Source organism: Apus apus, chromosome 1 (assembly GCF_020740795.1).
Source record: "Apus apus isolate bApuApu2 chromosome 1, bApuApu2.pri.cur, whole genome shotgun sequence".
NCBI lineage: Eukaryota > Metazoa > Chordata > Aves > Apodiformes > Apodidae > Apus > Apus apus.
In genome coordinates this window covers 97,535,646-97,560,912 of record NC_067282.1, presented here as the reverse complement: position 1 = coordinate 97,560,912, position 25,267 = coordinate 97,535,646, and the positions used below count along the sequence as shown (strand labels likewise).

Genomic DNA, 25,267 nt, shown 5'->3' with positions numbered 1-25,267 from the left:
TGTCTCAGGTAATCATACAGGTTCTCTGTGTCAGTAATGAAGAGAGAGAGGACTTTAAAGGTGCTATTTATCTCACCTCTTCTAAGTAGCTGTTGTAGATGAGACTGAAGACAGGACAGTTGTATCGGGAACTGCGGAAGTGGTCTCGGAGAACTAACTTAGTCTGGACACCTACATTTAAAAAAATTGAAACCTGATGAAGTGAATCCCATTTCAGCAATAGTGGGTCAATTCCCTGTCTGTAAATGAGTGTGTCAGCCCTTCCCTATTATGAAGTACCTGCATTAACTACTGCAAATAAGTCCAGTGTCAATGTAATAGTGACTGTGCTAATGTAATTAATGTAGACAGAGCTCCCATTTAATTTCCCATTTCTGTGGTGGTTTTGGTTTTTTGTGTGTGTGGTTTTTGTTTGTTTGTTTTTGTTGTTGTGGTCTTTTTTTTGTTTGTTTGTTGTTTTTTTATTGTTGTTGTTGTTGTTGTTGGTTGGGGTTTTTTTGTAGAGAATATAGCTGTTCTCCAAAGATGATCAGAACAGAAGAGGTGGGCAAACAGTGGTGTAGTCACCAAAAATCATAGAATGGTTCAGGTTAGAAGGGAACTGGAAGATCATCTAGTTCCAACCCCCCTGCATGGGCAGGGACACCTCCCATTAGACCGAGTTGCTCAAAACCCATTCAACCTTCCCTTAAACACCTCGGGGCGGTGGGGAGGAAGGTGAGGGGGCATCCACAGCTTCTCTGGGCAACCTGTTCCAGTGTCTCGCCACCGTCACAAGAAATAGTTTATTCCCAATAGCTAGTCTAAATTTACCATTTTTCTGTTTTAAACCATCACTCCTTGTACTATTATTACAGAAGTCCCTCTCTTAGATATCCTGAGTCATAGTTAGGGAGTTATACTTGGTAAATGAAATGCTTTTGACTTTCACTTAGAAAACTTCCACTTCATTTATGTAAAACCTTGTCTATTGGAAAACAATCCATTCTTGACTCCTATTGTTCCATGCAGTAAAGTTAAAAAAAAAAATATCGTATTGCCTCCAAATCCGCTGCTCTTCCAACTTTTCAGTTCTGCCACCAAGTGAAGTGAATTCATTGCTATTACAGGAAGGAAGGTGAGGATGGGGGAAAGCTGCGAAGGGTCTAATTGCCTGAGCAAGTTGGAGCACCTGGAGTGTGTGGGGTGATTGAAAGGAAGCAAAGATGGGAGAGCGGGAAGATGTTGAATCGTAACTAGCCCTGAGGGCAAAACTGGCGGTGGGTGCCACAGCAGCAGGAAGGAATCTCGTTTATCGGTTTCTGTTAAAGTACTCCTGCTAAGACAAGAAGTAATTTCTGCCTTTGGAAAGCGCTGTTGGAGCAAGCCGTGCAGGAGCCGACCGCGTTCCTTTAGAGGGGCCGGGAGCACCCTCTAGTGCCCGCCGCCGAGCCGGGAGCATCGTGAGGATGGGGACATGGTCCTCCCCACTCCGCTCTGCTGGATGACCTGGCACCCAGGGAAAGGAGAAGCTTGAAAGCTTGGAAACAATACTGGAAGAGAAGGTGCTTTTCATGGGATGCATGCCATGTTGCCCTAGTAGTGATAATTAGTATTGATTACTTGGTTTTACGTGGGATCCTTGCTTTGACAACTGGAGTCTGGTGAAAGAAAATTACCCACTTCACTCAGAGTAGCGTTTTCCTCCCTGAGCTAACCGCCACGCTCCTAGCTGTGGGTCAGTGGGCACAAGCCTCTCACAGAACTGGACCCCATTTTTCCCTGGACAGAGCCTGTCCTGTGTCTTCAGACCTGCTGCATCAAGCCCACTCAGGTGTAGAAGGAAGAGGTCCCCTGGGCAGTCCTGAAAGCCCAGTAGGCCTGGGGTTGGGCGGAGACAGTCGCTCATCCCAGAGAGCAGCGCCCAGTCTGCTGACCCTGCCGCCCCTTGGAGCAGGTGCCCGTTCTCCTGGGCACCCCTCCTTCTTCCCCTGCTAAAAGCCTACTTGTAAGAGCTTGCTTTGTGGTCAGGGGAGAGTTTCCCTTCAGTTAGCAGATTTACTGACTTTTTTCTTCAGAGCCAACTGAAAACTGTGAATTAATGGGAGGAAGTCCTGCTGAAGGGCTTGCTGAAAACTTGGTAAGAGGGTATTTGGCCCTCAGACACTGAGCTGATTATGGCCAAACTGATGCTTAGAGCTACATGTAAGCAAAATGCTGTATCTTTTTGAGAGGATTAAGATCTTTACAGGTGTCTCTTCATGTGCCATAACATTAATTAACCTGAGTTTCTTAACACCTGCTTAAAAAAAAAAACACATGCCAAGTCTTTTATGGTGCTCAAGTTGTTTTTTGTTTGTAGCCTGGCTCTACCTAGAGGAGAACCTCCTTTTTACATGTAATGCTGGCAAGAGGAACAGAGCTCACCTTTTCTCTACTATCTTCTTTTCTTTTAATACCCACATTTGCAGACACTGTATGAATATACACTGAGCATAGCATAGAAGGGTAATGTGTCTCTAGCTCATCCAATTATTTACCCAGAGTTCTTTATAATGTAAAGAAACCTCTACAAATAAAGGGAGGAAGACCATATTATTAGCAGTACTAAAAACACTTCAGAAAAGGAAAGAATCTATCCAGGAACACTTACAAAAGTTAAAGACAGAGCAGCAGACTGTTTACACAGGGAATATTGCAATATATTTCTTACATCCTAATGCTATAGCAGGTAGGATAGGAAAAAATCTGAGGACAGGATTGTTTTAGAGTTATTAGTGGTGTTTCCAATAGCATGAGAAATGGTCTCTTTGGAAATATTTTACATGTGTTTAGGTGAGTACATGCATATTGAGCATATTTTTAGTACATCTTAGAAAGGATGCAATAAGCAAAAAACCTTTTTTCTTTGGATTAGCATTTAGTCTAATAGCTTGCTTTGCATAGTCAGAAAAAGTTTTTAGGTCTGTACAGGGCCCTCTTGGTTTAAGCAATAATAAGATAATTAGATCAGCACAGATCAGATCCTCTGTCTGCAGTTTAGAAAGCACTTACCTAAAGGAAAGCTCTTTAGTCCTAAAGGTAGAAGGCACTTAAAGTAGTAGTGTTCAAGCCTGTCTTTATTCAGGAAAGAACTTAAGCACAGTATAAGTAATTCTAAAGCATGTGCAAAACCTGGTTTTGATCAAGAAACTTAAGCACGTGTAATGCCGAGCACATGAGGTAGGGTTTTGTTGCTCTGTAGATTCTAGATGCAGGCTTGAATATAGAAAAAAATTCTACCAGAAATGAGCCCAAACAAATTAGGGTGACAAGCTTGAGGGAGAGATTAAGGGGGGGAGGAAGTGTTAGGTGACTTGTGTGGATTTTTAATACTTTTTTGTGGTTTTGTTCTGTTTGTTGACCGAGCTGCATTTTTTTCAAACTCGCACAGAATTATTTCAGACATTAGCACATAGTTGCCTAACATAACAAAAACATATTTTCTTTCTATTTAACCTTAACAAAATGCAGAAGAGAGAAAAAGAGTAGAAGTGTTTGTACTGGTTTTCTTTTGCAACTAGATGATGGTGATTTGATAACCCAATATTTTCCTTTCCTTACAATACCAAGGCTGTGTCTTGCAATTGGATCGACATAAGCATAAGCACTCAGAAATCTTGCCTGTGGGTGTTAGCTTGAAAGTCAAATAAACTTCATGGAATTCTTTGGAACAGAATGTGTGCCAGTTTAAAATAGCAAAATCCTTACCAGGCCGTGGGCTCTGTAAAACTTATATAATAATAATAGAGCTCAGCAGAGTCTGACATTGCCTGCCTTATGCTTCCAAAAGCCCAATAAAAATCAAGAGGAAGTTTGTCTATATGGGGATAAACTGGGGAAGAATCGTTACTAAAACCTGCTTGTGAATGAATTTGTTAGAGCCCATCTTCTGGAGAGATGGAAACGATACTTTAAGCATCTCAATATAGTTTACAAAAAAAACTCCAACAAAACATCATGGACTTAACTGGAGTGGAAGTCACCCAACTGAAATGTTATACAATGCTTTGAAATTTCAAGAAAAAGTTCTAATCTTTTGGCTGTCTTGCTCATTGTTTGGAGATGAAAAGGGAGGAAATCAACATCCCCATGAAATACAATTACTGTAAATTGCTTTCTTTTCATACCATTTGTAATGAAAATAGGAACCTTACCAGAAGTTAGCTACTCTGCAGAAGCACAGTGATTCGGTGGATGCAGACTGCAAGAAGACATTCATTAGTGCAAGACCCGATTTCTATATGAATCAACCAATAGAGAATATAAACTACTGCACAGTACTGCTGACTCTGGGTTACTCTGAAGTGACCAGATATCATCTTTGCAGACAAGGAAACCAGAGCTCCTTAAAGTAAAATGCTATTTTAACAATTGGACTTATGATTTTAAAGGTCTTTTCCACCAAAAACAATTCTATGATTCTGTCAGGTCAAGCTAAACTTGTACAGGGGTTTGAACCTGTGGTGCCTGAGGATCCAGAGCCGGGAGGAAGAGCTCTCCCCAGTTTGTCCCTCAGGATCTGGATTCTGCTGGAGGCTTGCTCAGCCCCTGCAGCTGGTTAAGGAAGCCCTGAGGCTGTGAGGCAGCTGGAGATGAATTGGGATACAGGTTCAAGGAGGAGACACATCTCTAAGCTTGAAGCAGGGACTCCTCACGTGGTCCTGAAAGTGGGGTCCACCATCAGGTGTACAATAAGCTGATACACACAGAGTTGAGATATTTCCTTTACTATCCAGTTCTGCACTGAAAAAGGAACAAGCTTGTATTCCACAAAGCAATCTCAGCTTCCCAAAACATAAGGGCTACTTTAATACACTGAAACATATACAATTAATCTCCAGTTGTGTTCTATCACTCATGTACATGATCAGTTAAGTAGTTCTTTGCTTCCATTTAAAGTGACAGTGCTTAAAAATTTCGCTATGCATGCTGAAAGAGTAGGAGCTTTTTGCTAGTAGGGGTCCCTCTAGCCTATGGGTGGGTATTTTCTTATGGTAATAGTACTTTAATATACTGATGAGATGTTAATGTGGCAAGTCCAATTAGTCAGGGTTTCATACCTAGTGCTCAGGGCTCTGACCAAGATAAGATGTGGGAAGCACTCCTTTCCATCCCTTGCATTTGTCTTGCAGGCTTATGTCTCAAGGATAGGCTGTTGACTACTTGGGACATGTTTTTCTCTAATTCTTGCTGTTTCAGTATTATGTGAGCTCTTTTTTTATTCTCCATGTCTCTTTATTCTCTTTTATGTGATTTTTCACCAAAGTTTTACTTATTTCAATTAATAACTGCGATCACTCAGCGGCAGCTCTGACAAATGCCAGTCCTGTGCTGTTCCTGTATCACTCCATCATGTTCAGGGATTTCCAGCACTGTGGTCCCCATGGGACACCTGGAAACCAGGATTTCCCATGACCTAGTGGGTGACAGAGCCATTCCTGTTGGCAGGGGCAGCTGGACAAGCCTTTCCTCTGCCCTGTCTTGTGTGAGATGGAGCAGTGCTTGCAGGGAGAATGCCCGAGGGATAAGCAGGCAGCACTTCATGTTCTCTGGGTGCATCTCTGGAAGAGTGCAAGGCCACATTTTACCTTCTTTGGTTCAGGATAGGAGGGGAAGAGTGAAGTGGGCCTTACTGCTGTCATGTGTATGGTTTAGAAAAAATGCACACCAAATGCCAGCCATCATCACCAGTTACAGAACAACGCTCCGATTTCCTTTTCTTTTCTTAAGGAGCAGGAGAGGAAGGCATTGAGAGAGTGACGTCATCTGCCTTCTCTGCATGATGCTATGACAATCCATTGCTATTTCTTGTTCTTTTTTATCATACCAGAGGCAGAGGGCAGGACCTCATTGCAGTCCATGGTTTGATGTTATTATAGGAAGCACTGAGAAATTATAAACTGATTCTAGCAGGACTAGCTTTTTAAAGTTACAGGGTTATTAAACGATTACTACACTCTGACTTATTTTAATTTTTCCTTTAATTTTTGAGGGTCCTATCTTCAAGCTTTTGTCTTCTAGCTGAAAATTCAGAATCTCTCAATTCCAAGAGCTATGTCTTTAAAAAAAACCCACAAAGTGTTGCAAGACTCAAACGAGCAAGAGGGTTGTGTCAGCACTGGATCCTGACTGGTTCTTTACAGGTGGACTTTTATGCTGGCTGGTACTGTAGAAACAATTAGCCTTTCTTATTGTCATACTTCTGAGTTGTTTTTTTCAGTACAGCACTCCTAAGCAAGGCTCTGGGACAGTATTTTGTTTGCACAGCTGGTAGTTTTGGGGTGCCCAGTGACTGCCAAGTGCTACAGAAGGACAAATAAAAATATAACATTGCAGAAAAAATTACTATCACACTCCAACTGGAAAGGGAATTGCCAGTGAAATCTTATTTTCATGCATGGATAGAACTGTCAAGTAAAGGAAGAGTATGAAGAACTTAAGACTCTTTGAAATAGATGTATTTTTGCGACTTCCTTTCCTTGGTAAGAAAGAGGCATCAAAAAGAAATTATTGTCTCCAGTCGTACTTTTTCTCTGAGAAAAAAGAAAAAATGTAAAAAAAAAAAAAAAGTGGTAGATCAGATAGGCTAGAAAGTGTCAATAGCTTAAGAATCCAGGAATTAAGCTAATGGACGAATATAGATGCGGTGTAAGCTGGGCTAGACTTCATTAACATATGTGAAGTTACACCCGCTTATACCAAGTCTGGCTTTGGCTCTGAATCAGCAATTCCCAAGTGAATACACTGCATGAAACTAGTCCTGAATTTGGCCCATTTCATCTGACATCTGCATCCTGCCTCAAAGTGGCATGTCACACTTACTGCACATCAGATCACACCTGCCCAAGCAGTCACAAGCAATTGACTTTTTTGTTAAAAAAAAAATAAATTAAAAAAATCAGTCACATATCATCAAGAAAAACAACATTGTTTTAGGACTCTTATCTCTTCACTCCCAAATATCCTGTTTCTTCAAGCTGCAGTGGCCAGGACCAATAGAAACCTCTTCCTGCCATTGGCTGACTTCATTTCCCAGAGTTAGCACAATCTCATCCGCTCTAAACAACCTCATCAAAACTTCTTTCTGGTCAGAGCGAAGCAATAATTATTATTAGCAATTATTAGCAATCAATAATCTTGATCACATTATGGCAAGCACTATTAAGGTAAGAAAGGGGTACCTTTTTTGTTGGCATTATTTTCAGTGGCGTGTTCTTTGGTTTCCTTTATCAACCTAGATAAGTTAGAATTGGGCAACACCCCCACTGCCACAATAGAGGACAACAAGATTTCCTTTGTACTGCCTAGTAAATTTCCTTTTTCCTACTCCAACCATCCGCAAGGCTTAAAAACTTCAAACTCGGAAAAAAAATTGGTTTTTTTAAATTCACTGTTCAGTGCTGTGGATTGCATAGGCAAAGCCCTTTTATGAGAGCTTCAGAAATTTCTTGTAGGTATCATTCTGACAACTTGGATGTGTTTGCGGACTGCTCTAAGGCGAGAGGGTGTGTGCACTGGAAGGAAAGAAAGGGTTCCTAAGAGCGCTAACCTTTTGGATACTTTTAAAGGTTTCTCTTGTTGATGGGGACACAAGGATTAGCAAGTGGGAATGAGAGGCACCAGCTGTTGCTTCTGTCTCATGCAGGTGTTAATTATGTGCTTTTATCAAAACTCTATCCTAATACTCAGGACCTTTCTGAATGTTATTTTAATGGTGGCGGCAAGATCTCATGGGTGTGTTCTTTTTGTTTTTATTATTTGGACAATAAAATTAACTTATTGGCTTATAAATTGATCTTGGTGCATGGTTTGTTTTTTTTTAAGAATGGCTTTGCTGCGTTTTTCAGGTTGTATCACTTAGAAAGTTGAATAATTCTATATGTCTATGGATCTAGTTTTTGCTTCTCTGTATGTTGCAATAGGTAGCAGTTACAGATATAGCAATAGCTGTGATTAATTGCAGAAGTATAACTGTAACTAAACACTTTGTGATAGTGAAACTAATTTTACGTAAAGAGCAAATCAGTATGTACAGTGAGGACTCTGTTACATTGCATTATCAGATTTGGGATCAAGGTATTTGTTTTCTTCATGGTATTGTGTGTTTCTGTACTTTTCTAATTATGCCAGAGATTTAGTCAAAGATACAGAATAGCAGCGGCAGCTGGCCATTAGCTAAGTGGAGCTGCAGTTTGATTTCTCAGTAACTTCTGCTTAGATGTTTACATTTATAGAGAATGTATTGCTTTTTGTTATAGTCTTTGAAATCTGAAAGTCTTGCCTGGAGACAATGTGGCTAAAAAAACTAATGAAACATCTCTTTTTGCAATCACTGATGCTTTCAAGAGGCTATCTGTAGAGACAAAGATCTGAATCTCTTCTGCATTGCTGGCCAGTATTTATTATATGCTAAGCAGTTCCTGAAACAGCTGAATTCCCTTAGGTTTTGCTGAGCATTTCAGAGCACACAGGACATGACAGGTGCTGTAGGAAAATCTTGATGTTCATGGAGTCAGGTTTTGCATTGCTAAAAGAAAGGCTATGAGCTGAGATGATAGTGATGCTGGGTTTCGCGTCTATTAATCAGAACGCACTATTGATGTTTATGAGAATTTTTTTTCAAAAATGATGGTACAGTGAGTTTAGATATTGTATGCAACCTCTTATGGGAGGTTTCTTATGTTTTGTGTTGGCTGAATTATAATAGGGTACATAATGTAAACTGTATCTCATTGTTACTATTTGACCTCTACCTTACGCTTACTTAAGTGAGAAGGCTGCATGCAGCTGTGTATTACGCAGCCTGTTAATGTAATGCAAACAGCAAAGCCTTCTGAATTGAAAAACTTTCATTTTTTACCTCCTTATCTGGATCTGTGAAACTTGAAGGAGAAAATAGGCACTCCAAAACATTGAAGATTTCTGTGTCCAGGGTGCTCGGAAGGCCTTATATTCTGAAGCAAGGATTTTATTTATGCAAGTGCAAAATGTAAAGGGACTGAAAAGAAATTACAGGTGCTATGTACTTCAGGTGCAGGAAATGTACTCTGACATGAAGCTAAGCCAGTCCAAAGGGATTCAATTCCTCTTCTATACTGAGTACATAAAGAAGTCATTTAACTGAGAGGTTTCCAAAATGAAGACATTCCATTTGAATGCCAAACGGGTGTTTATGCTGTTGCTAAACAGTTATGTTTAGCAAATCCTTTTTGCAGTTTCAATATCATGACTTGTGTTGTCTGCTGGAAATGAGTAGCTGAGCTATCTCTGTGTAGGTGACAAGAGGCTGTGGCCTCTGTCATTAAATGCCAAAATTCTGTTGCGACTATGTGTTTGTTCATAACCCTGTAGAAATTGCTCTAGACATATATGCATGTGAAAGTGGCCTTCCAGTAAGACTGTTTGATTCATCCATTTCCTATCATAACCTGCAAACAGATTCACGGGACACTCAGGGCTCCAGAGAAATGAGGCTGGCTTAGCTGGGGCTAATGGGTATCTATGAAGGCAAGCATTTGTGTAAGTTTTCTGGCACTGGGGTTGACATCACGAGCATAGCTTTACAGGAAGATATGTTTCTTCTCACCCCCTGTCCTTCTTCTGCTGCCCCCTTCCCCTTCTCCCCATGCCAAGGAAAGCAGGGGAGCAGAGCAGCTTCCCACGCACTTCCTCGACCTCTCAGGGCAGCTCCTGCATTGGTAGTGTCCTTGGTGGAAGATTTCTCCTAAGAAGGAGGACACAACAGTGCCTTCTTCCTAGGCTATGGCATAGATGGCTAACTTCAATTCTGACCTCTAAGCTGTAAGAACGTCCATCCTTACTCAGGCCAGGGACCTCTCCCTCTGACCAGGAGCAGGGCAGGCTCCCATGGAGGGCGGCGTGAGAAACTGAGGAGAGGAAGGTGGTGGAAGAAGGTGTGCAGCTCCATAGAAGGGCTTTTGGTTTCACGATGCAGTCAGGGGGCTGATACTACTAATGCATTCACTTCCCTGTACCTGGTGTGCACATGGCTAATCACACTGTTATGCCTTTTTTTTAGCATTTGAAGAATAAAAAGCTTTTTTTTCCAAGTTTTTCAACAGCCAAGATTTCAGCAATAAGGTGACATATTTCCTTCTGGCACAAGTAATACCTGACAGATATGAGCTGTAGCACAACGGTGCAGGGCACCAAAGCTGAAGACTGTCAAATCAATACAGCAGTGCTAATTGTAAGTGTCCCACTAGTTATAGTAAATGCAATTTTAGAAAACATCAAAGGCTTCTGAATTAGGCATCTGTCTTTTTTTTGGTGTTGTTGGAGTTGTTTGTTTGCTTTTTGGTTTTCGTTTTTTACTACTTTGAGATGAAGTAAAAATACTTACCCTGAAAGTAATTTTGTTTTTTTCCCCATTATCCTATGGTAAAGGAAAAAACATTATATAGGAAAAATACTACTAGACTTTTACTTCCCTGCCTTGTAATATGCCTTGTTATTTTTTCTCCCTGCCTTCCAATGCAATCATTCTTAGAAAAGCTGTTCAGTAAGTTATCTTGACTTTACAATAACTTATTTGTTACACATGTGGATGTTTATTTTACACTAATTTACTTATAAATATGCACTTTTCTTCTTTTTATTGATTTCTAACGTGCTGGTCATGTGGAAGCTATGATTTATGGGAGAAAGTCTGTGATAAAGGACAAGAGAATCTTTGTGATTTCTAAGGCTTGAAAGAGTACTAATATACAGATTAAAGCAGTATATAGTGGCAAGCTCTTTTTTTTTTTTGTGAGGAATCTTAGTCTGTGCTTCTCTGTGTAGCATTACTTTTCTCTTACTTTCTTTTAGAAAATGTAATTACTTAAATACTTCTAAATCCAAGGAAAGCTGGAGACAGTGTTTTTAAAAAAACCTGTTCTTGGCATGTCGAAATGTTTAAGTCTTTAAGTCTTTATTTAGAGGACTGCATCTGCTCAGAATCCAATAGAACTAATACAGTAATTTGTACTTCTGTTCCCTGAATTAAAAATTATAAGGATTATTCCCTTTTTCCACTCATCTCAGTTAGCAAATGATCCAATGGTATATTTAACTTTAAGCTTCTAAATAACTTCCATTGCATTGGTGATATGACACAACCATCTTAAATCTAAGCACACACCTGCATACTCTGATAAGTAAGAAGCAAGAACATGAAGACTGCATTAAACCACTTAGCCTGATCTTTCACTCCTTAATTCAGAGTTTCCACCAATTTCATTAAGATTTTGTTCCAATAAATGCAGTAAAATCAGACCTATAATTATTTCCAGGAAAAATAGTATTTCCGACTCAAACACAAATGTACAATTTCAAGAAAGAAATAGTAATATAAGAACAGAAGAAGATATTTAGGGGATTTTTATGTTGTTCTTTTGCTTTCAGTCAGCAGTCATTTAACTCAATCTGGTTTGTGGCTATATATGCCAAAACAAAGTCAAATATAAGGATTTTGCTTTCCAGAATTAAGTCCCCAGGCAAGGAACAACAGCTGGAAGATGCGTATGTTTGACTGTCTGAGTCGGTTTGTTTGTATGTTTGTTTTTTTCTTAACAAGGACTACATTATCTCTTAACAAAGTGTTTTTCAGCAAGTTCTATGAGTTACAAAAGGTCTTTCAAAAAATAATGCAATAAGAATCAAGTGCTCTTGGAGAATGAGTTGCTGAAGGATAAATACAGAAGTAGTTTTGAGAAATTTGAATGCCAAAAGAAGATATTTATTTTCCAAGTGACAGTTGATAATGCAGTAAAAATATATAATGCTGTTCACACAAAAAGACATAGGCTTCATAATACAAGTTTCTAAATCAAGCCAACGGAATTATTTTGAAAAACAGCGAAGTGGAAAAAAAGAAAGATTGTGCTTGCATCACTTGTATTACCAATTTTAACAAAGTAAAAGTGGTACAGCAGAAAATATCACATGCAGTGCCAAATCTTGTGAAGTTAAAAACCTTTTCATTTACTCCAATGTGGTTTCTATCAGATTCATCACTATTAAAAAATTCATTTCTTCTAATAGATAATTATACAGTAGATAAATACTAGCAGTTTTTCACATTGTCAGTAATGAAAAGCCAATGGTCTTACAAAATTGCACGTGTTCTGCTAGTCATCCTGCTGTCCTGTATTTGTGTATTAAAGAAGAAATGTTGACTGTGTTCAAAACACTGATAATGGCACAGAAAATTCAATGTGCTTGTGTGAAAAAGGTATCAATCCTTTCCTTAAAGGATGAATGTGTCTTTATGGATTTATTTTAAATGTTGTAACCAAGCATGCCTGAGATTGGATAGGGCTGTGTCCCTCAATATATTCTGGGGGCCCCCATAAAAGGAGGAATGGAAACAGCTCATCACAGTGAACAGAGGAGGAAGAAGTTTCAGGAAATCTGATGAGGTTCAGGTTGCAAAACTGTCACGTGGAAGTTACCTGTCCTTGGCAGGCATCCTTAGGCACCAAGCTGCTGATTTTTACTATGCATATAGTCGTCCTATTACAAACATTAAGCATTGCTTTCAGGGAAGGGATATTAATTGGTAATAAACAAATATTAGTGATGGCTTTTCATAAGTACTGTGTACAAAGCAGTGATTAGCACATCAGGTAACTATAAAGTCATAAATCTAACTTGTTTCAAAGTAAAATTAATGAAATTACTATTATTGTTATAAAAATGTCATTGAACATTAAAAGGTAAAAAAGAATAACCAATAATAGCAATTTTTAAGTCTAGGCTGAGGGACACGCCCCATCGTCCTCATACAGTGGAACAGGCAAATGGTCTTTTGGCATGGGGGATTTTGGAAATTACTGAGTGGAAGGAATGTATATGGTGTGATGCTTCCTTTGTTTTGCAGTGTCTGTTTATTTTTATTGAGGGTATATCTCAGCTGGTGGGTGGGAACTTGTGTCACTAGGCTGGCATAACCTATTCACACTAGGAAAAAATCTGACTTGTATGGTTAAATACATGTGTTGCCACATTAACCAGTGCCTGATAGATAGGAAGGAAATACAACAACAAATTACAAGGACTGGGTCTATGCAAATACCTGCAGGAAGGGGTGGTGAATAACTATTTATGGGAAGTGGCAGAACTCTTTAAAATTACCTACCTGACTTAAGAGAGGTGTAAGAGCGAGATACAGAGAAACAGTGCTGTAACTGGGGAAAAAAGCCACAGGAGACTGGAAATGTTTTGTTTGACAAATCCCTAATTACAGATGTACTTAGAGAAATAAGTAGCAACATATTAATTCTCTATGGAATATTTTGCATAACTGCAATGCTAGCCTGTAAGATTTTTTTAACTTTCATTCTTCAGAGTTGAAAAACATCTTTTTTTAGACTATATGTTTATTAGCTTGATAAACAGCAAAATGCTGCCACAGCAATTACCTTGATGATAAAGAGACTGTAGACAGAAACTTCCTGCATTCATTTCCTACCCAGATAAGTTGCCAAAATCAGGGACTACCAATACAGGAAATGCTTTCAATAGGAACTTCCTATCTGTTAATATCTAGTTCACTGTAAAGATCTAAGCCCTTCTTGTTTGATAAAAAGGTAGTGTTCTGCCTGCTACTATTTAAATATTTAAGCCACCATACAGCACATCATTTCTGTAACAATTGAAGACCAATGCTATTTTGTTGGACTATGAAATACCAGGGTTTTTCTCTGTAGTGACAGGAAAAGTGGTCCTGCATTTTAAAATACTGTAAATCGGGATGCTTCAAAATGCATAATCGTTCTGTCAGATGGAGAACAACCAGCCTCCTTCCAACTCTTTGTTACCTGCATCCTTTCCTTAATAGTGTGCATCACCAAATAAAATAAACATTTCACTAGCCCTTGATGTGGACTTCTCTGACAAGTAGTTTAGAGCGTATTTGGGATATAATAAAGAGTCATGGCTATCTCTTGTAAGCCATGGTGACATATGTATTCAACAAAAATTACTGAAATGGAAATTTTGCCTCACTGTACAGAGAAGTAACACCATGACTAACCTGTATGTTTTAACTTCTGCTAAGAAAAAGAGAAATCTAGAGCAAAAGAAAAGTAAATACAGAAAACCTCCTTTGCTAATCCTAACTTCAGGGTAATTGCTTTCAGGCACATGTATAGAATGAATAAGGATTTACAAAACCTGAAGTGAAATTGCCCTAAAAGAAGTGAAAAGTATTTGGACAGTGGTTTGACTGGGGCCAAGCATTTTACCCAAGTTATTCATGGGCTCAGCCCAAATTTTGTGCATTGTTTTGCCAATGATTCCCCTGCAGTAATTCCAGGTTCCTGCCACTGTGACTGAGATTGGTATCTTGGCCTTTCCAGATAGATTTGAGTAATCCTTTGCTGGTTTTACTTCATATGTATCGTGCCTTTTCATCTTTGAAGAACAGACCCATGTTCAGCTGTCTCCTCAGACTACTTTAGGAAGAGCAGCTGTTTGAGTTTGTGTTGTGGTCTAACAGGCTGGGAATCTGAGGTTGGATTTACAGACCCCTTGAGACACTGAATCACTTGGAGCCATCCAGTGAGAGAGCTGGTCCAGTGGGGACCTGACCCAAAAGCCTAGTTATTGCAGATGGCTTCTGCAACTTGGAAGTTAGTTTTGACAAGTTTTTTCCACTAGGCCACAGGTGAAGAACCTCTAGAAAGTTGCCCTTTGGCTTTGGGTTTACGGGAGTATTGGGGAAATGGACGCTCTGTGCTGAAAGCAGTGTTCCTGGGATGTGGTTAGCCAGCTCTTATCTACTTGCATACATTTTTATTATTGTTAGTCACTGGTGTATTCACATCAGCTTCCCTCATGCGTAAGGTATTCCCTTGGAAGTGATCAAAATTGTTGTGTTTTACTAATCAGAGCAACTCACTAAAGTGGTGGCCAGAGACATATTTCACATTATTTCCATACAGCCATTACCTTTAAAAAAATTTTCCTGCGATTTGTCATCAAGGCACTTGTACATGTGCCGTGTTCATGGAATTCAGAATCTGATTGTTTAGTCTACGTAAAGGGGGGAAGAAAGAAGGGGATCCTGTGCCTTTAATGTTGTTTATAACGGTTGGACAGAGCTTGTCAGGTGAAGGTTAATTGCTCTCCAGTTAAAGCAGTTCTCTGCACAGATGGGTTATCAGGGCTGAACACTCGTTACAAGATTAATCTCGTTTCCGACAAGACTTCCCTTTCCTTCAACTGATTTTTGCTCAGCCATTGGACCTGTCACCAGCCGTTAAAAGAAGGGTGGGTTACCTCTGGGACACTAATGCTTGTGTGCAGTGAAACAATACAAAGTGTGTGTCATATCGGTAGGGAACATCTTTAGGAGACAGCACATTTCAGTGCTGTTCTGAAGGTCGAGATTCATAAACAACAGAAACAATCAGGAACGTTTGTATTAACCCTCTTAATGAACACAAACTCCAGCTGAATCATCTGTAGCCTCCTTTTTCATATCTGTTTCCTTCTGAATATGTTATTATTTTTTTAGATCCAAAGGTGTATTTTTCTTGAAAATTTTTGTCAACAAAATAGCCATTTGTGAGATGTGGAACCCAGGACCATGTTTCAGTCAATTAACTGATGGATGTGGCCACTTCAGTTAGCACTTTTTTCAGCAAGAGGAAATACAGGACGGTGGCCACTCGAAGAATTTCAAACTTTGGGAGTTTTCTCTTGGGCTCTACAGTAAACCTGTTGAATTTTCCTCTTTCTCTAAGCTAGAGTAAATCAGAACTGGATCCCCTATATAAAACGGGCTATGAAGGTGGATATAAAGTGAGAGGAGAATTGGGCATATCATATTTTTAGCATAATTTTGCCTTGCTAGCCAAGACTGCTAGGACAGATCTGCCTGAACCCTTCAATGGAGTGAGTTCAAGAAAGCTATGGCATGAATACAAAAGTGTCACTGGAGTTTTGGGTTTATTTCAGGAGTTCTGATACAACCAAAATAACACAAATTGGCGAAAGTCTCTGGCTGCCAAGTTTCTTCCATGCAGCTTGAGTCATTAAATTCCAAAACACTATACAAATATTCAAGGCAACAAACAGGGTAGCTCTTATGTTTCCTCAGAGTTTCCTGTCCTGGCTTGGGATCAGCACGATCCTGTTGGTGGTGCTGAGTCTCTCAATTGGCTTCAGTGAATTCTGAACCAGGCTGGATTGTCCCAGCCAAAAAAGCAATCTCTGTGGAGGGTCGCAGGCAGCTTCGTATTCATCAAATGGTCGTTGTAGATGTGATCCATCAAACTGTACAGATTTGTGCATAACTGAAAGTAATTGAGCTATTCCACTGATGTTTTAGATTAAGAGTGTGCAAATGTGCCTCATCATGCTGAGCTCTGCAGTGGTGAGGTGACAGCTCCACTTTCTTTTTATTGAACTAAGAAGATAAATCCAGCATATTTTATACACCTGTAAGGATGGAAGTGTCTGCACATACATAGCATAGACAAGTTAAGTAGTGAGGAGATGTACGTCAAGGGAGACATCAGAAAATCATTATATTTATTCCGATTTGGAACAAAAATATAGGAAAAAATACAGTGAAACAGATCATTGTCCTTGTCTAATAGACACACTGCTAAAAAGGAGTTATTGTTCCCATGCATGGGGCTCCTACATAGTGAGAAAAATAAAACTGTATATATTGTTAGTAATATCAGTCAAGAAGCAGTTATTCTTCTGAAAATGTTTCAGGGAAGGTCTTTACTGAAACTGTTTATTTTTAATAAATGTTTTAGAAACATTTATCAAAGCTAATAAATTATCTGGGAAATGTATTTTGTTAAAAAAAACTTAAATCTACACTTCTGTCAGTGTCTTAATTTTATTTTTTAATAATCAGAGTAGTCTAATCAGTTTACTGCTGAGTTCCTAGGATTTTTTTAAATACTAGTAAGATTAAAAATAAATTTTCCTTTGATTTAGAATCCACAAGTTTTAAGGAAGTATACTCACTACAGGTATAAAGCTGAAATGAAAGGTAGACAGGAATTTAACCTCTGGATGTCTCACTCCTCAGCAGTATGCATTCAGAGCCAAAGAAATTCAAGTAAGTGGATTTCATTACTGATTCTAATAAGATAGGAAAAGTACATAGTAAATCTTTACAATCCAAACTAAATCATTGGTGCTTTATGCCAAAGGAGGCAAGTTTAGTAGAAAGTCTTTAAATGGTCTATGTTGAATGTTTTACAATAATCGTTCCCTCAGATTAGGTTGTTAAATCTCTGCTTAGATCCCTGAACAAGATCTTGATTTTCCAAGGTGCTGATCAGCTTGAGAGTTCCCACTGTTTCTGCTCAGCAAGACTTCAGATAGATTTTTGAAGATGGATTGCTTACTCACATTTGAAAAGTGTTGTTATGTTACCCGCTTGCAGTGATGTGAAAAACCCCTACTTAGTCAATACCACCTTTCTAGAAAAAGTGAGGAAAGTGAAAGGGGTTAGATCTTTTTAACCTAAGAGAAGACTTTGTTTAGTAAAATAATATAATTGAAAGTTGAAGAAAGACAGTCACATGGGAGATGAATTTGAGAAAAATTTCTTATACCCTCCTCCCAACGTGTAGTTTTAACTGGCTGATATGCTAGAAAACTGCAGTTTTGGGGAACTTCTGTATTTCCCCTCCCATCTTTAATATACAGAAACTGGGGCTGGATTTGTTTTCCAAAGTAGTAACTGTTCCCTTTTAAAGTCTTCATTTGATGGTGGTGGTTTAGGTTTTTATTCACAGTGGTGTCAATGACATACTTTAGGACAAAAAATTGCCACTGACTGTTGCTACACATACAATGCTCTTGCATTTTGTTTTCTCACTTAGGACGAGAGTTTTTAACTCCCAACTTTCCAAATGCATTAACAATTAACTACAAGCTGCAAAACTGCTTGGCAGGAAAGTGTGTTGCAGATCTGACAACTATAACACCTTTTTTTTTAAAAAAAAAAGTACATTTAAATCAATGTTTAAAAATAATTTGAAGTAAAGCACAGTCTATTAAATGCATATTTATATTATTGACTTCTAAATAATTTTTAACTAATTCTTTCTCCGTAATGGTGCCCAGATCATTTCCAATTAGCATAGATGATAATTCTTATATGTCTTCAGATTAATTTATTTTCCCTCACATCTTCATGACATATTTAATCTAACATTTTAGAACCCAGACCGGACCAAACTCAATTTAAAGTGTATTTCTCTTCTGAGCTTGGGCCTTCATAGTGTTGTTCTCCTCTTTCATAGAGGTTTTGTTTGGCCTTAATCTCTGTCAGTCTCATCTGCTTCTTGGAGGATGCAATTCTTGCCAACTCTCACGATTTTCATCAGGACTCTTGTGATATTTAGTGATTTTCTTAAAGGACGGTTTCTTAAATTATATGAATACTTGAAAGGTTCAGTTTTCATTGGCAAAAGACTCTTGAGTAGTAAAGAATCTAGCCTAAAGGCTGAAAAGCCAGGAGGCAGACCCAAAGTGCCTTGCTTTTAGGTACTCTATTTCTGAGGCCTGACTAAAACTTTGAAAACTTAATATATCGGGGCTGAATGCATCACAGGGCAGACACCCTGCAGCAGAACTAAACACAGTGCCTGAACATTGCTTACCTGCTTATTAAGGGGCTGCATGTGGTGGTAGTACCACTTAGGTCTTGACCTTTTCCTCTGTACAGAAGTAGATCTGCACAAAATGAGTACCTTGTTTAAGGGTCTGATGCAGATGAACACTCAGTAACACGGAGCCACAAAGATGATTAAGGGAGTGGAACATCTCCCTTATGAGGAAAGGCTGAGAGAGCTGGGTCTCTTTAGTTTGGAGAAAAGGAGACTGAGGGGTGACCTCATCAATGTTTACAAATACGTAAAGGGTGAGTGTCAAGAAGATGGAGTTAAGCTTTTTTCAGTGATGACCAGTGATAGGACAAGGAGTAATGGATGCAAATTGGAGCATAGGAGGTTTAAGGTGAATATCAGAAAAAATTTTTTTACTGTGAGAGTGACAGAGCACTGGAACAGGCTGCCCAGAGAGGTTGTGGAGTCTTCTTCACTGGAGACATTCAAAACCCGCCTGGACACGTTCCTGTGTGATGTGCTCTAGGTGACCCTGCTCTGGCAGGGGGGTTGGACTAGATGATCTTTCGAGGTCCCTTCCAACCCCTAGGATTCTATGATTCTATGAATTTTAGGGTATGCTTTTGAATTAATAAAAATAAAGAGTCAAATATATTTCTAGTCATGTTTCTAGTTTGTAAGCCTGGATTCAGATGGTTTCTTGCCATCAGATTTCCAATATAAAGCCTTACACTTGAAGCTATAGAGAAATAAAGCTAGCAGTCTAACTTATTGGAGAAATGTGTTTTCTGTATAGTAACTGATAAAAGCTTCAGCTCATTTTTTAGAATCTGTAAATACCCAATGTTTGTATTATCACAAGTTAAGATAACATACCTCTATATATCTTAGTAATAATTTTCTCTCCAAATGCTGCAATGTAGGCAGCTTGAAAGCTTTTATGACACTGGAGAGGATCAATTAAGGGGGCTGGTAGGTTGCTAGAGAAAGGTCAGTGTTAAGTGAGGTGTCTGTGAGCCCTAAGGCATTGTTTTTTTTTATTTCCCATCCTCTCTTCTGTTCGTTTCTTTAGTGAAAAGAGAAGGACTCAGAGAAATTCAGAAGGCTGAATAAGCAGATGAGGGAAAATGTTGCAAAAGGGCCTATAATAAAGTTTCAAGGTGGAGGTAGGGAGCACTGGGACCTGATATTAAAATTAAGGCAACAGTAAGGAATGCTACATTTTTTGTTAGTAAAAAAATGTTCAGAATTCATGTGATGATGGCATGACCTTAAAAATAATAGGATTTCAGGGAATAGTGGATGTTATATTGTTAATCTTTTTTTCCTCTTAAATATTGAAATTAATTATTTTTAGCTTTAATGAAAACTAGCAGTCCTAGGTTTTCAGCTGACCCTAGAATTTATGTTCAAAGAAACCTAAGGTTCAGCAAGATTGTGAAAGTTGGCAACTAGAGTTGTTAAAAAGGAAGCTTGATAAATCCTCAGAATCAACTCTTTTAAAATTCTAGATAAGATAAAGCAAATAGGATTGGGATGATGCTGAAATTTGAGCTTCTGAGCTTGATAATGACACTAAAACTGGATGCTGAGAAGAAGCAGCAACAATGTGATTTGTTTCAAAGTAATTTACAAACTACTGCATAAGCAACTGAAGCATTAATAGTCAGTGCCAGTCAGTGCTGACATAAACAAAGTGAAAGGTGAGAAAACAAAATCTGTCAAGGAAGTACTTTGAATCATGGAGCATCCTAAGGAGGACAAACTTTTGGACTTTTTGAAGCCATCAGCTTCGTATATAAGGGACACAAGGAGACAAGAAAAACGAAGTAATTATGCTGTGAATTTTCATAACAATGAGTCTAAACTGCAATCTGCAGTACTCCAGAGACCTTTTACAATCACCAGATTTGTGTAGATAAGTGACAGTATGCCCAACAGAGGAGAATAGAGGCCCAAACTTCCAAAAAAGTCTAGCTTTCCAAGCAAAGAAGTCCCACACGTATTATCACCAAAATTTTCAGATTTTTCCTATAAATTAGGCAAATGCACAGAGAATCCAAAGCCGAAAATGAAAGCTAAAAATTTACATTTGCTTCTTCAGAACAGTGGGCCTCTTTTTTTGTGCAAAGACCCTGAGCTTCTTTTCTTGAATGAGACTGGGATCAAGCAGTGAGCTCTACTGCACCCTTTGGCCACAGCCTGGCAGAGCTGCTGTGCACAGGCCAGTGCCATCCCCTGGGCGATCACCTCTGCCAGAGGAGTGGATGTGCTGCTGTCTGCCATGAGGAGCTGCCTTCCTCTCCAGGCAAGCTGTGTCAGGGCAAAGACAAGCACTTCCCTACCTGCCCTGTACTTGGGCAAATGGCAGAGCAAGTCATGGCTGTTCTAGGGGTTGTGATGCCCATGGTGGTCCCAGCACAACTGTGGAAATTGTACACAAGGAGGTGTCCTCAGTTCATACATGTGAATACATTGTCCTTATCACACATATCATTTGTGGGGCAGGTCATTCAGCAAAAAGCTTAGCATAACCTGTCAAAGATTTATGTAAGACTGTTTGTAATCTCAGCTGGGCTCAGAAAGAAGCTGCACTGTGATTCCCTTGTGTGCCCTACTGCTAAAAAGCCCCAGCAGAGCTGACATGAAAAATGTGTTTAACCAGCCACTGTGTTTTTCTAAGCTGTATCTTCTGTGTTTGCTGTAGTATGAATGTGTTTGTATCTATCCTTTCCATTCCAGTCTGTTACCCAATGTGTCCAGTAAATACCAAATGCTGCTTCTGTCTTCTTTTAGGGTACAGGAAATTTAATGCAGAAACTCGTGATAGAAACATTCACTTCCCAGACCTTCAATATCTTTTTTATCCCCTTTCACTTAGTATTTCTGTCTGATTTACTTTATAAACTTCCAAGAGCCTGTGGGTTTGCTTATCAGATGTCAAAATATATCTATAAGCTAAAATGAATATATTTTTTAAGTTATTTTTGTACACTCCTCCAGAAAAACTCATCTCATTTGTCTCCATATAGTGAAGTCTTACCAAACTAAGCAATGCATAGTCTCATATAAATTGTAACCTCTGTGGATATCTCCAACACACCAAAGTCCTCATGAATATTACCTCAATTGCCTCAAATTTTCTTAGTTTCTCTGGTTGGCTTTGTTGTACACGATGCCTTCCCAGTGCTCCAGCCACCAGGAGAATCCTCCGGTCTGAAAGACTTCAGCCTTTTTCTTAATAATCTAGATTAATTCCTTCTCTAGATTTCTTTGATCTCCTTGAGGACTATTTAATCTTTTCCTCTGTTTTCATTTTTCCCTCAGATTGCCTGTTCCCTGCTTTATGTAATCCTCAGTTGCCCTAAACTTCTAAACATATTTCTGAAGGGCAGAGCTGGTTACACACTGTCTCCTGCATCTTCACACAAACATCTTGTATCCCTCTCCACCAGAAACGCAGTTCACTTGACTCTACAAATTTCATTACCTTTCTTGTGTGGAAAAATACTTCCCTCTGAATAATGAAAATACAGGAGGAAAAAAAAATCTAGGACCCTCCTATTTGTATAATCAGTAGCCTACTAATTACTCCTGTTGTTGCTGGCTAAGTACAGGACATTTTGCCTTTTTTTTCATTCTCATGTTGTAACTCCAGTGGGAACAGAGAGTTATGTAGCACCAGTGAGACAGAGGAGGTTCTGTATATGCATGATCTGATGGTTAATGACTCAGGTAGAGGACTGGAGGGGAGGCTTTTCAGTTATATCCACAGTGTAGCTTGGAAAAAAAATCACTGTGTATTTTCAGAAACAGCTGCTTTTTTTCAGCTTCTCATCCTGAGACATGTTAATTGTGATTTTAGTAGCTTTTCAGTTCCTCACAGAACCGGAGTAGTTACTAACTTCTCTACATTTTTAATCTGCTGTGAAATGGGATATTATACTACTGAGGTGCTAAAGTTTCATAAGCTGCCACAAAGCTCAATTAATGCTGAAGTTGTTCTAGTGCTCTGGTAAATATCTATAAATAAAAGGCTATTGGCACTTATTTACAAATACATCTATTTATGTCAATAGAAGTGCTCATATAAAAGATCAGTGTGTGATGCAAATTTTTTAGCCACCAGGTTTTAAAATGAGTACTGTAGTTTTCTTTGCAAGAATTTATTTCTGTGACACCTAAAAATACTGTAAGAATTAGAAAAATATTCTCAGGGATTGTACTAGAAATACGGAGTCAGGAACTCTAGACTTTGAAAATTGCATAAATAAGAAATTAATTTTCAAATAACTGATTAAAAGTATTTGTTTATATGACAAATGTAATATTTAGTGTACTAAACATACAATGCCTATTTTTAGAAAAAGTAGAATACAAGAAAGTGTGGCAGGAATTTTAAATGTTTCTAGCAAACATTTTCTCCCCAGTCGTGACTGAAGTCTGAAGCTTCAGAGGGTAATAAACAGCTTTAAAACATGCCTGGTCAGTGATGAAATATTGAATACGAAGAAGGAAAAATCTTCCTGAAGCCTTAGATCTGTTTTCCATATTCCTACAAAAGAGTTGGTTTCTAAAGATCTGTTTTCGATTTCAGTGTTACTGGAAGTATCTTGTAAGAGAAGAGTTCAGAAACATTTTATATAATTAAAAGAGTTCAGAAGAGTTGGCCTTCTCTTAGCAAAACCAAGTATGTGTTTCTGTTATCTCTGATGGAATGAAATTAGTTCGCATTGAACGATTTAAAATAATTTGGTTTTGGTCAAAACGCTGTTTGAAATCCTCAGCAATCAGTTTGTATTTAACTGGCTGCAGAATAAGAGTCTTGAGATATTCGTGCTTTGAACAGATGCCTAGTTCAAACTGGATACCAGAGTCTGGGCACCTACACATTATGTGTGCATTGTGATTATTTGCTCGACTTGCAAATGTATTGAACACTCACAACTACAAAAGCTGCATTAACTGGATGTGTTCCAGGTGAATTGAAAGATATATTATGAAAACTCTTCAGACTTTCCTTGGTTAAATTCCAGTCTTCAATCTGTCAGGCCCTCAGAGAGAAAATAAAACATACAAAGCCCACCTTCCTGCTGTCATGTCAAGTGGTCTTATTGACTTACCTCAGCTGTCGGCAGCTGTTGGCAGCTCCTGGCACTATCAAAAGCCAAACCCCAGCATTGCAATAGGGCAGGAGGATTCTGCACAAGAGTAGTGAGAGCCATCTTCCCTTTGATGAGACATGCTGCATTAGGGCATTAGCCACAGAAGGAGCCTGCAGGGATATTGCCTTCCACCCTGCACAGGTATTTAGAGAGAATTTGGGATTGATGGGGGAGTATGCAGGCACTTCAGTAACACACGTATTTGCTCCTACATCTTCTCCCCTCTGTGAGGTACAGTGATGGTCCTAAACAGTCAAAGGGCATCCAAAATTGGAGAGATCCTTCCAGTTTCCCCCTTGCCACCATGATGCTAACACACAGAGAGACACCAGCTAGGGTAGAGTCAGAGAAGGCAGCTGCAGAAGGAGCCTAGACAGGGATAAGTTGTTTGTGTGGTTTTAGCTGGACTTGCTCCAGCCTGTGCTTAATAGCTCTTCTCTTTTCCTTCCCCCTTCCTCAGTCTTTTCTTTTCACCACCACTCCAGTTCTTGCCTGCCTTTCATTTTTTAAAATACCTTTTGCATAGCACATTCCAATTGAATAATAACCTCTGGCACAACGGTGACAGTCGCATTGGTCACACTATACACTTGTGCTTTGTATCTATCTCCCTCCACTTGAGTTCCCTCTGTCAGCCACAAGCATTTTGTGACAAGGTCTGTCTACTGCTTTTACCTTAGCAAAGTCCATTGCTTTCTTGCATCTAGCACTGCATAGTATTCATGGTTAGTAAATACTGTTGAGGCATTTGAAAGGTTCTTTCTGCTGCAGTACTCTGGCAGTTTCAAAGTCCACAATAGGAAGTCAACATATCGTTACAAGTGTTGCCCCATGTCTCCTTCTCTGTAGAGCACACCTTTCATGGTAATGCCAGCACTTGCTGACATATTGTGGTGTGGTGAACTGTGGGTTTTAATTGCAAGTGGTTGCAAAGTTTGTGTTTTTGCATTTTTTATCAACAGAAAAAGAAAGGAACCATATTTTTTACTCTGCAAAACAATGTCTCCCTACTTAAAAATTTCAAAGCTGGTAAGATTCTTGATTTGGGAAAAAGCATTCCAATTGCTGTGTTCATTATACAAATGTTTCCTTCTTACTTGGAAAATTGTCATGGACAGCATGGCTAAAATAATGTGTTCCTTATTTACTTGTATTCCTTCTTTCGGCTTTTATATCCTTGACAAGCCAAATATGGAAACAAGGTTTAAAAATGACACAGTGGCATTTATCATTGACTTCTATCCTAAGTGTCTCAATGAGTGATATGCCTTATACTTATGGGAGTTTAGTGTATGAGTTTTCTTGGTTTACTGAATACCAGGAAGTTCAGAGATTGCTCATCTCAGCCAGGAACTAAATCAACATGATCTTCTGCTTTTCCCTCATTACAGAACGACATGTATCATTTTGCTTTATTTAGTCCATGCTTTCATTTTATGAGATTGCAGAGAAGCTTAAATGGTGTCTGTTTAC

General features: G+C 39.0%; 1 protein-coding gene across 4 annotated transcripts in view; it reads left to right on the top strand.

The window, feature by feature from the left end:
* Window positions 1-7,069: 7,069 nt before the first annotated feature.
* ERG (ETS transcription factor ERG) overlaps window positions 7,070-25,267 on the top strand; it is a 63,548-nt gene continuing 45,350 nt past the window's right edge. For all 4 annotated transcript variants that reach the window (XM_051641241.1, XM_051641233.1, XM_051641227.1 and 1 more), the window contains exon 1: window positions 7,070-7,187. In XM_051641241.1, coding sequence (XP_051497201.1) covers window positions 7,170-7,187 — 18 coding nt within the window. In that variant the 5' untranslated portion in view covers window positions 7,070-7,169. The remainder of the gene's footprint in view (window positions 7,188-25,267) is intronic.